This window comes from Rhagoletis zephyria, unplaced genomic scaffold (assembly GCF_001687245.7).
Source record: "Rhagoletis zephyria isolate East Lansing unplaced genomic scaffold, Rhagoletis_zephyria_1.1 Rzeph_scaffold_00589, whole genome shotgun sequence".
NCBI classification, from domain to species: Eukaryota; Metazoa; Arthropoda; class Insecta; order Diptera; family Tephritidae; genus Rhagoletis; species Rhagoletis zephyria.
Window position 1 is genome coordinate 209865 of NW_016157673.1, and position 12728 is coordinate 222592.

The 12728-nt window shown below is 38.8% G+C and overlaps 4 protein-coding genes across 4 annotated transcripts; 1 reads left to right on the forward strand and 3 right to left on the reverse strand.

Moving 5' to 3' along the window:
- Positions 1 to 578: 578 nt before the first annotated feature.
- On the reverse strand, positions 579 to 3916 carry Ssrp (structure specific recognition protein). The gene is made up of 5 exons (XM_017612927.1): positions 3684 to 3916; positions 2676 to 3622; positions 1574 to 2198; positions 1052 to 1498; positions 579 to 984 (listed from the first exon to the last, which is right to left on the reverse strand). The coding sequence occupies exons 1-5, from the start codon at positions 3735 to 3737 to the stop codon at positions 841 to 843; spliced, it is 2217 nt and encodes a 738-aa protein (XP_017468416.1). The 5' UTR covers positions 3738 to 3916; the 3' UTR covers positions 579 to 840.
- Positions 3917 to 4108: 192 nt separating this feature from the next.
- On the forward strand, positions 4109 to 4852 carry Nxt1 (NTF2-related export protein 1). Its single transcript, XM_017612930.1, has 3 exons — positions 4109 to 4243; positions 4311 to 4397; positions 4461 to 4852. Exons 1-3 carry the CDS (start codon positions 4235 to 4237, stop codon positions 4782 to 4784), a joined length of 420 nt encoding a protein of 139 aa, XP_017468419.1. The 5' UTR covers positions 4109 to 4234; the 3' UTR covers positions 4785 to 4852.
- LOC108360578 (gastrulation defective protein 1 homolog) lies at positions 4853 to 7101 on the reverse strand. The gene is made up of 2 exons (XM_017612928.1): positions 6717 to 7101; positions 4853 to 6643 (listed from the first exon to the last, which is right to left on the reverse strand). The coding sequence occupies exons 1-2, from the start codon at positions 6978 to 6980 to the stop codon at positions 4931 to 4933; spliced, it is 1977 nt and encodes a 658-aa protein (XP_017468417.1). The 5' UTR covers positions 6981 to 7101; the 3' UTR covers positions 4853 to 4930.
- Positions 7102 to 7646: 545 nt separating this feature from the next.
- Positions 7647 to 11012, reverse strand: LOC108360580 (uncharacterized). The gene is made up of 3 exons (XM_017612931.1): positions 10002 to 11012; positions 8070 to 9221; positions 7647 to 8007 (listed from the first exon to the last, which is right to left on the reverse strand). Exons 1-3 carry the CDS (start codon positions 11010 to 11012, stop codon positions 7756 to 7758), a joined length of 2415 nt encoding a protein of 804 aa, XP_017468420.1. The 3' UTR covers positions 7647 to 7755.
- Between the last annotated feature and the right edge of the window lie 1716 nt (positions 11013 to 12728).

The following is a 12728-nucleotide window of genomic DNA, read 5'->3' on the forward strand; positions in this document are numbered from 1 at the left end:
ACAAAAATTGTTCGAAATCGTTTTCTCTTATACATAAATCACAAGCCCAATCTTATACGAGGACGCTTATTCTCAAAACTCATGCTCGCTATTTAAAAAAAAAAAAACTCATCATAAGACCTTGTCTAGACCTAAGGCCATAATGAATTCCAACAGTTTCAGAGGTGGCAGAGAGTCACCTTTCGTTTCCTGGCCCAAGTTTTCCAAATATATTTTTCTTCTAGCCATTGTGTCCCATTCTAGGGGATGCAGTGGAATTACTTCAGTGGAGAGCATAGCCCTCGGACCGTGTACTCCTGCTCCTATACATTCGTCCGTCTTCGAAACCCCCAGTGAGGCGGAAATATGCTTGCTAGAACAGTCAAGTTCCATGGTGCTCAGGGGCCTAGTTGGGTCTTTAATCTTTTCTCAAACATTGTTCACTTGGATGGTCATCTGTTTTGAATTGGATGAAGGCAATCTTTTAGAGCCAAGGATTTAACTGCGGTCTTTAGCTGTATTATTTTACTTTCTATGCACTCATCAGTTTATACATAGTCTACAAAAGCTTCATACTTTCAGAGAATAAAACATACATATTTCTCATTCGATTGTTTATATATTTATCCTTTTCCTCATAACAGCATTGTGGTATAAATTTCTTATTGAGTAGTATCGCATATTTTCCGGAATTAATCTTCTCTCTATTGTGTGATTTTGTTAACAACTAAGCTGCGTTACTGTTACATACATGGTACATAGTAAATGAAGTAATTAGCAAACTGAGCACTTAAAATACAAATGAAAAACAGTTCCAAAAAATTGTATGCATGTGAATCGATATTTCCGACTAAGCACCGCTTAATCACTGCCTTCGCCATCATCTGTAGCTTCTACTTCTTCGTCGTCCTCTTCATCGCTACCACCACTCGCAGAAGCCTCACTTTCTTCATCGCTGTCCTCCTTTTTCTTCTTTTTCTTATCATCTTTAACTGATTTATCGGCCTAAGGAAGATCAATGTTAAGTAGTCGAACTAAGCTTTTTATTTCTTCTAAAATGACTATTACTTACGGATTTGCTCTTTTTCTTCTCTGGCTCTGAGTCAGCCGCGCCCGATTCATCTTTCTTATCTTCATTATCAGAAGATGATTCATCATCGGAAATGTATTCTTTACTTTTGAAACCACCTGTACTGGCTGGTGATTTCTTTGTTGGCGATTCCTTTTTTCGTTTCTTCGTTGCACCACCCGACTTGATGCCACTCTCCTCGCTGGCTGTGGGCTTGTAATCCTTCATCTCGTCTTGATAGCGCTGCTTATCCTTGGCAGCCAGTTCCTCCCATTTGGATTTGTCTTTCATCTCCTTCCACATTTCACCGGCCTTCTTTGCAATCTCAGTTACCTTGATGCCTGGATTATCTTTTTTGATTTGCTCGCGAGTTTCATTTAGCCACAACATAAAGGCTGTTGTGGCGCGTTTAGGTTTGTTGGCATCTTTTTTGGTTTTAGAAGTTTTTTTCTGCAAAAAATAAATAATTTATAATTGTTACAGAGACTATGACCCTTCGCAATTAGCTAGAAATCTCGCACTCACCACACGCTCCTTGCGCTCCTTCTTTTCCTTCTTCTCTTTTTTTGCTTTCTTCTTCTTTTCAGCGCCTGAGTCACTACCACCACCACCGCCGCCTCCCCCACTCGCGTCCGAATCATCGCTATCGCTCTGCACATTGCTGTCGTACTCTTCGGCCACATCTGATTCTGCTTCATTTGGCTTGAAGTCCTCATCTGTTGACTCTTCATCAGATCCTTCATCATCGTCCGATTCCTTTTCGCGAGCCTCGGCTTTCACACGTGCCAAATAAACGTCGGGTTCATTCTCGTTATCCGAATCACCAAAGTCCACATCATTGTAACCAGAACCACCTTTATCCTTGCCAATATTGCTGACGCGCAATTTCTTCTGTTGTATGTAGTCAAAAAGTTTGGCGTACTCCTCCTTTTCGATGGAGCTGAATGTGTTCACTGTGCCGTTTTTCAATGTTATTTCAAAATCAAAACTGCGAGTGGAACCGCCGCTACGCGCAAAGTTCACTGATGCTACTTCTTCAAAACGTATATGCAAGGGCGGCTTATGGATGTAGATAAAACCCCGCTCAAGAGGATAGAGATAACCAGCGGCGGCTTTGAACGAACAGCCGATAGCAGCAGTACCAGAATGTCTGCAAGGAATGAATACATATATGAGGGAGAATTTATTTTAGAATTGAGTCAAGAGTTAAAGTAGTTCTTATTTAATATACAGTGTTTTTGATAAAAAAAAATTTCATGCACTTTTATAACAATATACACTTCTTCCTATAACATAACCATAAAAATTAAAGGGTCACACTTTATTCAAAATNACAGTGTTTTTGATAAAAAAAAATTTCATGCACTTTTATAACAATATACAGTTCTTCCTATAACATAAACCATACAAATTAAAGGGTCACACTTTATTCAAAACAAAAGAAAATTCAACAAATTTCAAAAACTTTTTAATCAGAATTTTTAGAAACTTTTCAGAAACTTCTATTTAAGTATGATAAATTGCGCGTGTCCAGTTTCATTCATTTATCATGAAAAACATTGTATATATTATATTAGAATAGAACAAGGTGTATGCTAACTTTTCACTCTGACTGTATATAACTTACCCAATAAAATTGCCAGGGCCTGTGATTTTACGCCCAATTAGCACCTTCATAACTTTACCCATAACTTCATACAACGGTCCAGAGAGTTCTTTTTCGATTTTTCCTTCATACTTTTCCTTCAACTCTTCGTCGGTGAACGGCAACTCTATTGAAGTCTCTTCTTCTGGACCAAATAGCAGCACTAAGAAGTGATAACGCGTCTGACCTTGTTTAATTGGTGGATCCAACGAAAGCACGAGAAACATTTGCCTGTTATCTTTATGTGGTAATAAAAAGAGGCGCAGCACCGAATCCATTGGTATTTTGTAATCAAAAGTTTTACCGTGCAATTGAAAGAAGGTTGAGAAAATCTTGATATCGTAGCGACCACGCGGTGTAAGGCAGTGTATTTCACGGAAGATAGCAATAGCATCGCCAGAGGCCGATATAACCGAGGCCTTGCTCATTACATTGTTCTGGAAACTCTCCACTGGATCTTCATCAGCCGACTCTACAGCTGGTATGTGGAAACGCATTTCCAACAAACCGACTGGTGCGTCATCGCTCTGATGAAACTCCAATGTTACTTCATTTTTACCCGTCATACATTGAGACACGTGTTGCAGTGGTATTTCAAAGATAGTCTTGCTATCCTTGTCAAAACTGAGCGCTGAGCCAAGGAAACGTGCCGTACCCCAATTCCAACCTTTGACACACAACTCCTTTTCCACCATATCCTGATTGTAGGTTTTCTTCAAGAATTTACCCAATTTCTCGTGCTCCGAATCCCGAAAGCCACAGAAGCGATGCAGTGTGCCATTTTTTGTGAATATACGCAAACCCCAATTACCAACAAATTTTTGCGAATTTATGAGCTCTATATCTTCGGCTGCGATTTGCTCTACTTTGCCAGTTTTGTTATTTTTGAAAATAATATGCTGATCAGTGAGCTTCAAGCGACCGGGTGTCTGTAAAATTGAGGCAGGTATGAAAGAAAAGAAAATGCGACCGGCAATGATCGAAACTTACCAACACGCCACGCACTTCGGCGGTAATGTCGCTATATTCGAGTACATCCGCCATAGCTTGGAACTTCCCAAATTTTTGCACTTGACGATTTTAATAGTTGCTTGGTGAGGAAAATCACAAATTAACAAAGGAAACTAATCTGAAAAGCTACGCAAGAAATGCAATCAACGACGCTGTAAAAATAATTCGGCGCCTTTTGACAGCAGCAAGAAGAAGTAACAAAAGAGTCACAATAGCGAAAGTGTCAAAATGTAACTCGGTGTTGGAGCTGCCAGAAAAAATAACCAACAGTTAAGCTGCAAAATTAAATAAATTAAATACTTTAAAACACTTTATGCACTAATGGCCCTAACGTGAAATGAAAAATTAAATTTCTTGGAATAGTTACAAATTTTCTAGCTCTGATATTAAAAAAACATTTTTATTATATAGCAGGCAGGCAGCACTCATGCAGCCGCTTGGTAAACGTCAAAAATCAAAAAAAAGGAGGCTGGTTTTCGCTTTTGTTTGCAATTTCTGGATTTTCTTTAAAAATATATATAAATATTTAAATGGATAGCGTAAGTATATATTATTATTATAGTATGGCTTAGAATAACCATTCAATCTGTGTATAAACCCCCACAGGAGTTACGTAGCAAAGTAGAGTCATGCTGCCGCACGGCTGAGGACTTCACAAAACTATACTACACATCGTTTGATAAGCGACGCCATGTAAGCACACGAATTATTTGAATTAATTGGCTCCAAGCATTAATTTTCCCCTTTAACTTCCAGCAAATGGGTCGCTTGTACCTGGATAATGGCTTACTTGTGTGGAATGGCAATGGCTCGAGCGGTAAAGACAATATACAAAAGTACCTAATTGAACTGCCCACTTCGGAACATACAATAACCAATCTAGATGCTCAACCAATTATCGATGAAGCGGTTGGTGGTCAACTGACTTATATGATTCAGGCAGGCGGTACTGTTCGCTACCATGATGAAGGTGTTAGACCATTCCAACAAACATTCATCATTACTGCACAGGAAGATAAATGGAAAATTGCTAGCGATTGCTATCGACTACAAGACGGACTGGCGCGTGCAGAAGCTTAAGTTGTTTAAGTTCATTTGTATACATATGTAAATTTCTAAGGAAAAAGCAAGAAAAGAGTACAACAAAATTACGTTGGTCACTCTCAATAATTATTTTCGTACTAAACCACAATTTACATGCTAACGTACACCTCGCGCAAACTTAATTACTCCTCTTTGGCTTTCTTGGCATCTGGTTCCCCACTGGAATCTGTAAATATCGGTTTTGGCTGAGTCTTTTTGTATGCCGGCGCTATCCAATAAGGATTCTCCTCCGCTTCTTTAGCATATTTCAAAATCGCCTCACGGGGATCTTGGTCGTCATCAACGCGCTTGCTTAAGCCCAAATTCCTTATGACATATGAGGAGAGTGTGCCACCTGAGCTAGCTACACGGCCGCCTTGACCGCTGGTGATTGGCAAATCTGGACGCCGCGATTTCACCGGATCTAGGCGCTCTTTCTCCATCTTCTTGCGTGATGACTTCGATTTTTCCTGCCTAAACATTGGTAAAGCATGTGGTGTGATGATCTGTGAAACACCAATCATTTCCGTGTGCTTCTTTTTGCGGTGCGTCTTCACAACGCACAATTTGGCGCCACGTGAACTGAGTAGTTCATCGTAGTAGCACTTGATGACACCATTACCACAACCGACAAATATCTGATTCAACTTCGGATGCCATAGTGCTTTTATGACATGTGAGTCGGTGACACTGATACGTTTCACTTCTTCAAACGTTTGTGTGCTATAGAAATGCAGGTGTGCCTCCTTGGCACCTTTGGGTAAAGACTCGCCAGTCACCAGCATTTTATCATCTGGACTGAAGCAACAGTCGGTGGTGTCATAACGTGAAAACAGATCAGTCCATGCATGCAAGGGCTCTTTGAACTTTCGCAAATCCCACAGCTTCATGGTCTCATCATTGGAACGTGTTGCCAGTTGAGTGCCCAAGTAGGAGAATTGAATTGAGCTAATTTCGGCATCTTTTTGATGCGCACCACGCAAGCAGTGTGTCGTATTAACGAACATTTTGCGTGTGTCCCACATCTGCAGAGAACCGTCAACGCAACCAGCGGCTATTAATGTGGCGTCGCGGTTAAATGCACATGCCGAGGCGTTGGTACGCAAGCCGCCCTGTGCGCGGGTTTTGATTACGGTCTTCTGCTCTTTCGACTTCAGTCCATGCCAAACACGAAGCGTGCCATCGAGTGCGGCGGTAAGAAATTCCTCCCGTGTGTAAGGATGCCAACAACCAGAGGTAAGTTGTGCTGTGTGGCCCTTGGTGCGCGACATATCGCTTATATATTGATCACCTTTGACACATTCCATTTTTTCGAACCCATCACGATCTAGTATTTTCGCTTGAGAGTTACCAGACACTACGAGTATCATATCGCCTGTAACGGAGTAATGTAGTGCGCGTAAAGTATGATTCTCACAGGGTTGTATGGTTCGAAAACTGCGCATGGCCGAGTCCATGCCAGCAAAATCCCAAAAGCACATATCGTAATCGATAGAGCCGGAAACAAGGCGTGCGCCTGCAGGATCGCCGGCTAGAGCGAGCACAGCACGTGAACCGTGCCGCATTTGCACTTCATGTGTATTCGGTATTTTGCGCTCCAAGTGGTTGTCGTCATCATCATCTTCGTCGTCCTCATCGGTGTCGTCATCGTCACCATCATCACTATCTGCGTTAGTTTTCTTAGTCTTGGCAATTGCCGAGTTCTTTGCCTCCATCTCAGCACCCACTGCGTCGGTAGGTAAGGGGCCAAATATTGGTTCTTCATCGGAATCATCCTCACCCGTTTCTCTTCGTTCATCATTATCAGTGCGCGATGGTTTTGGTGGCGCTACTTCACGTGCTTTAGCAATTTGTTCCTATAATATTTCAAGAACTGGTAAGTTTTACTCCAACAGTTTGGGTACTTTTCCCTTTTTGCTTCTTACTCACGTTTATATCGAAAACTTTTGCGGTTTTACGTCCAAAGCCGCTTATGCCCATAACTTCTTTGAGATGTTGGCTTTCCATATCATCTGTTACCTCTTCTACTTGTCGAATAAGCTGCTCTTTACCCATTTTCTTGAAACCTCCTACCATTGCTTTGGTCACCGAAGTCGAGGCTTCATCCTCAGTCGCTGTCACCATTTTTACTGGTTCAGCCGGCTTGTTGGGATTAAGATTTATTTTCCCGAAGGAAATTTTGCTGCGATTCATTTTTGATGCACTTTTAAACACAAATCTATCATTTGTTATTGATTATTTTCGCCAATTCGTTCGGTAGAATGGAAATGCTTTGTGTTGTTGGTAGAGTAAACTCAATTTGCCGAAACAGCTGTTTTTTGGCATTCCGCATAAATTGTGAATGGTTGTGTTCACTGATAGGTATATTAACCCTTAAAGGTACATACAAAGTAAGTTCTGCAATTCACTTCCGAGTGAATGTCAACCAAATTCAATATGAGATCAGAGGGACTATGGTGAAATTGTACTGTATGTACAAAGGAATAAAGATTCTGCACAAAATAAATTTAATGAAATTGTTAAAAATGCAGAAAGCTGCTGCATTTACAGCAAATAATTTATTTTTTACGAATTTTCCAACGTTTATTAATTTTTCATTAAATTTCATAAAGTATGGCCTTCCACAAAAATTATGTATAAGAGAATTGCAAATATTTTTTCCAGTACAACTACACGTTTTGTTGAAAAAATTGTCAATTCTTTCATAGCCCAGCCTTATGAATAAAAACTAAGCAAATGCTTTTTCTTAAAACTTCAGACCTTTTACGTAAATTGATTTGAATAAATCGAGTAAAAGATCTGGAATTTTGAGAATAAGCAATTGCTTAGTTTTTATTCATAAGGCCCATTGGCTTCATTAATTTATATTATACATTTATTTTTACAAAAATTTAAAGAAATATACTAAACATCTTTTATGCTTACTGCACTACACCAATGCCAAAAAAAGTCTAACTCATATCCTCGCTTAGTAGAAACGCCTAGCCAACTTCATAGCACGACATTTTTGCTTAAAGAACTCCTCCTTGGCGGGCATGTACTCATGCGGTCGCCAAATGCGGAATTGTTGTATATCTGCTTCGCGCGCCGGCATATAGGCGAAGAAAGTGTCTCTTGCATTTCCACAAATATTCGGCTTGATTGCCATGTAGAAGGTACGCGATTGATCCATAATAGAGGCATTCACCTTATCGTAATACTCCTTGCGCAGCTTTTTAGTCTATCAAAAAATAAGAAATTATATTAAAATGATGATACTCTGGACTCATATCGTTCACTAACCTTCTTCACGAGATAATCACGACAATTGTAATTGACCATTATAGCCTCGCCCAACAGCTTGGCCGAAGGTACCATAACATCGACAGTCATCTGTTTGAGCGCATGAATAGTCGCCTTACTGTCATCGTGCACCTTACGCAGCTGCTCACGCGTATACTCTTTGCCGTAACGTGTCTCAATCCAAGAAAGGAGTGAGGGCAATTTGTGTGCATCCGGCATAGAGGCTAACACATATTTGGGATCGTTAGCTAAGAACTCTAGCGCATTTTTCAACATATTCTGCATTAATTTCTCATCGTCTGGATCATAGTAATCTAGCTTTGCATCCAAAAATGGATATCGTCGTCCCGTTCCTACATTGCGCTTCTGCTGCTCAGCCAATTCTTCGTTTTTAGCGGCTACACTTTCTTTAAATATTTTCTTAGCATACTGCTTAATTGCTTCGTTCAAATTTTTTGGTGTGTTTGGATCGTTTTTATTCAAATTCAAGTCGCTAGTGATAATTTTTAAAAATTCATTCTGCACGTTGAGCGGAGAATTATCATTTTGGAAGTGGAATACTCTCGGATAGTCAAACTTATATGGTTGATTTTCCTCGGGTGCCTTAAAATATGGATTACTTTCGTTTTGCTGCCCCTCTGAATGTCCATAATCATAGTTTTCCATATACTTGTAACCACAGTCGCACGTCTTGTTATGAAGTATATCGCGCACACGTTGTAATTTAGAAGCATTCGAGCTTCCCCGCTTCCGTTTGTGCTCTGCGGCAGAGCTCCTGCATACACCTTCTTTATTGCAGCATTTTAATCGTATCTGCGATTGCACATTTAAGTAACCTCCAATAGATTCTTGAGATGGATTTGATTGCTTTTCGGAAATGTTGTTAATATTAATAGCACTTTTTGAACTCGTTGGCTTATTGCGTTCGTCTAAGTAGTTTTCGCCTCCCTGTCGAATCACGCGTTCACTTTTCGTACATTTATTTTGTGCGACACCATGCCAAAGAGTCTCTATTTTTGAATCACAGTCGTGTATATTTTCCTGAGACCATATCTGTAGATGGCTGCGTGTCCGGTCAGCCAGTTTTTTTAACTGTTTCATGTGTACGTTGACGTCCTGTTCAATCTGACGGCGAATGCGTCCAATACGCTCCTGAGTTAGAAGATGAAGGTAAAAAATATATAGAATCATAATAAGAGAAGATAAAGATAACTATTCGGGAAAAATATTGCGCTTAAGTGTGCAAGGAAATGCACTTTGGTATAACCCGTCAGGTCCAAGAGAAGAAATAACATGGAAGAGAATTTGAAGTAACTTTAGTTCCAAGAAATCTCTATTCTGCTAAAAATATTTCCTATAAATTGCATCAGCTCTTTCACTTGTTTTTTTTTTCGAATGCAACACTGCTCTACATGTGACAGTTTTTATGAATTTGCAGGAAGAAAAACTAGGACTAAATCCTGCAACTTCTTACTGAGAGTAAGCATATCTTACTCTCACGAAAGTGCTCTCAGTTACAGGAAATTACAGGAAATTTATCTGCTGGAACGCCTTTCGGACTAAATCTTGCAAAACCTGCAAATCGTACTGCTGCTTGAACGCAACTTATATTTTATCGTATCAAATAAATGTGAGTCTAAGAAGATGCGTGCATAGTCGACAGCATTTGTTACTGATCCTTCTATCAGAAACGAAGAGCTTTTCTACAATTGAGCATGACAACTGAGCTTAACATAAGACAAGCAGAAACATTCTGCAAGGGATTTCACCGCTCAAAAATCCTCACAGTTTGATTACAAACCTCGTTAGACCCGCGATCTGTTTTAGACGAGAAGTTCCACCCTTGTATACTTTTCCTAATATCAAATTTTCTGTAATTGTTCTTTTATCGGGTGCCTTAAACTCTGCCAGATAGCACTATTGCATACTCACCTCACTTTTAGGAGTCTCAGCGTCGAAATACCTTAGACATTTCTCCCGCGCTCTTACTCTCAGTTCATGTTCGATAGTTTTCTCCATTTCGAGCAGAGTTTTATGATGCAAACAAAGACTCTTTTGCAACTCATTATCATTGTGTTCATTGGTCAATCTCATATTCTTGTACACATGCTCATCAAAGACGTTTTTCACCAGCAACGACTGTTTTGGAATTTTTTCTTTCAGCATTTCATTAATTTTTTCTGTCAACATTTGCACTCCCGTTCTCTTTCCGGGTTGTAAATTATATTCGGCAAACCAGCGATTACCTTCGTTCGGTGTCACATAAGTCAAATCCCTAATGTCTTTATGCGCTGATTGCGACCGACAAGCAGGCGGATGCGATATCAAAGAATGTTCATATAGTCGTGGACGTACTAATTCATCAAAGTATGGCAATTTGTATTTAATTCGAATGCTAGTAACCGTTCTATTTTCACTCGAAGAACTCGCGTTTTGTAAACGCTTTTTGGCGTTTTTTTGCTCAGCAATTTTCATGCGACGTATTTCTCGCTTCGTCGGTTGCTGTGGCGGTAGTACTCGATCCAAACCGCGAAGTGTAAATACTAAATCCAATCCAGCAATACTTGAGAAAATCAACTGTTCATTTACACTGTAATTCGTATTGTCACTATTGTAGTACATCTCTTTAACGAACCACAAAAACGCTAAATCATTCGATCCACTAAGAAACATAACGAATCTGATTTGCGATTCACCCAAGGTTGGACGTAGACCAATACGATCTAGTAAAGCCTTTACACGATGTGTTGTACCCTGTTCGAGGTCATCACGTATGGCATATTGCAATTGGGAAGCGGCTGTAAGTTGAAATGAGGACAAGCCGCGATACCACTTCGGCACGTCGGCATTCCTAACGAAAGTTTCGATGATGCGCTTATTGCGAAACTTCATTTCCGAATCCACTTTGGTGGATGGTTTCACATTCTTATTGCCGGAAAACATTTTGAACGAAATTTAATTTTATCACTTGGCAAAACAAACAAATCGTGATTGGAATTTGGAAAAGAATTTAAATTTTTACTAGCGCAAAAAATTTGTAGAAAAACTAACAAAAAATTCTTGTCTGGAAATAGTTTTAAAAATAAAACTGACAAATATCATGTGGGATATTTTTAAAATGTTGTATAATTCACTGTCAGATAAAATTTGTAAGTGAAATTTATACGCAGTTCACATGTTATATCTAAATGAGCGAAGTTGTTCCATGAATTGCTTACCTAAGGGTTAATAGATCTTCGTTCAGACTTTACGCCGCGGCTAATCCAAGCCAAAGCACATTCATTCGAAATATAATGTTAACATTTTTGTTAATTCTNAAACGCATTCTGTTTATTCCGGCTGTGAAATGGGATTATCCGGAATGTATAAAGAAACGCAGCCATAATGTTAACATTTTTGTTAATTCAAATTTTTCTATTTGTGTTTTTAAAGGTTTGAATGAAAGACATGCGCAAGTTAAATTTTCACGCCAACTGCCTCACCCACTCATTGAGAATGCCTACAATAAAATAAGAAAAGCAAACAAGCTGGCAGCTTCAATTTTCAAAATTTTCTCACTTCCTGCCTTGGTCATCTGGCAATACTCACCGAATAGCGGAAATCTTACCGCCATTTTGCTAGTTGTCAACAGTTGGTGAAAATGTGAGATTAGTTCAAAGTGAAGCGTAACAAAAATTTGCTTAAATTATAGTTTATTTGTGTTCTTGTGTTTTATAAATAAAATATATTTTCGCGGTGTCTACCCACAAATGCATAGTGATAAATGAAAAGTGAAAATATAGAAAATAAGTGTGTGAAAAGCTCGAAGCCAAGTATGCCTGTTCAAAGTGAAGTGCATGCAAATTTGCTTGGTTGTACATAATCTTATTTATGTTAATAATGCAGCGATATAGTAGAGCAAGTGTTTTATGCTGAGTAAAAATGAAAATATTCTATCAAATAAATATGTAAATAGCTCAATAGTGAATATGGTTTTGATGTACATAAATGCAAAATCTTTGCCGAGTGATGTGCAAGCGAATTTGCCTTTGTCGCAATTCATTTGGCTTATATGCTTAATTAATTATAAATAATTCCGTATCATTCGTATAATAGAACAAGTGTTTGGTGCTACATAAATGAAAATTTGAAATCAAAATAATTGAGTTAATGAAGTAATGTACGAGTTATGCGAAAGTATAAGTGGCTCGAAGCTAGATAAATATTAAAAGAAAAGCTAAATGGGCTGCCGTAAAAATGTGCAATGGGCATACATTGCATTAAATATAAATAAAATGTAAGTAATCACTTGTCACAATATTAGCCTATACTGGACATTACCAAATATTTTGTAGCCGCAAAATTTAAAAATAAGATATCAAAAAATAGAAAAGGGTTACACAAATATTGTTACTTGCGCAGAATAGAACAGGGGGCCAATTCTCGTTCTATAAAACGGTGAAGTGAAAATGAAAAGTTAAAATTTACCTTACTTATCCTTTTCACAGCCACAAAAATAATTAACACAGTGAAAACTTTTTGACAAATGAATTTATTTTCATTTGAAAACAGAATTGTAATTTTATGTTAAGTAATGAAAAATGTTTTCACTCCATGTTTTCAGACAACAAGAATTGTTCCCCTGTATAGAGATTGAGGGTCATCTTTACTTTTCATACT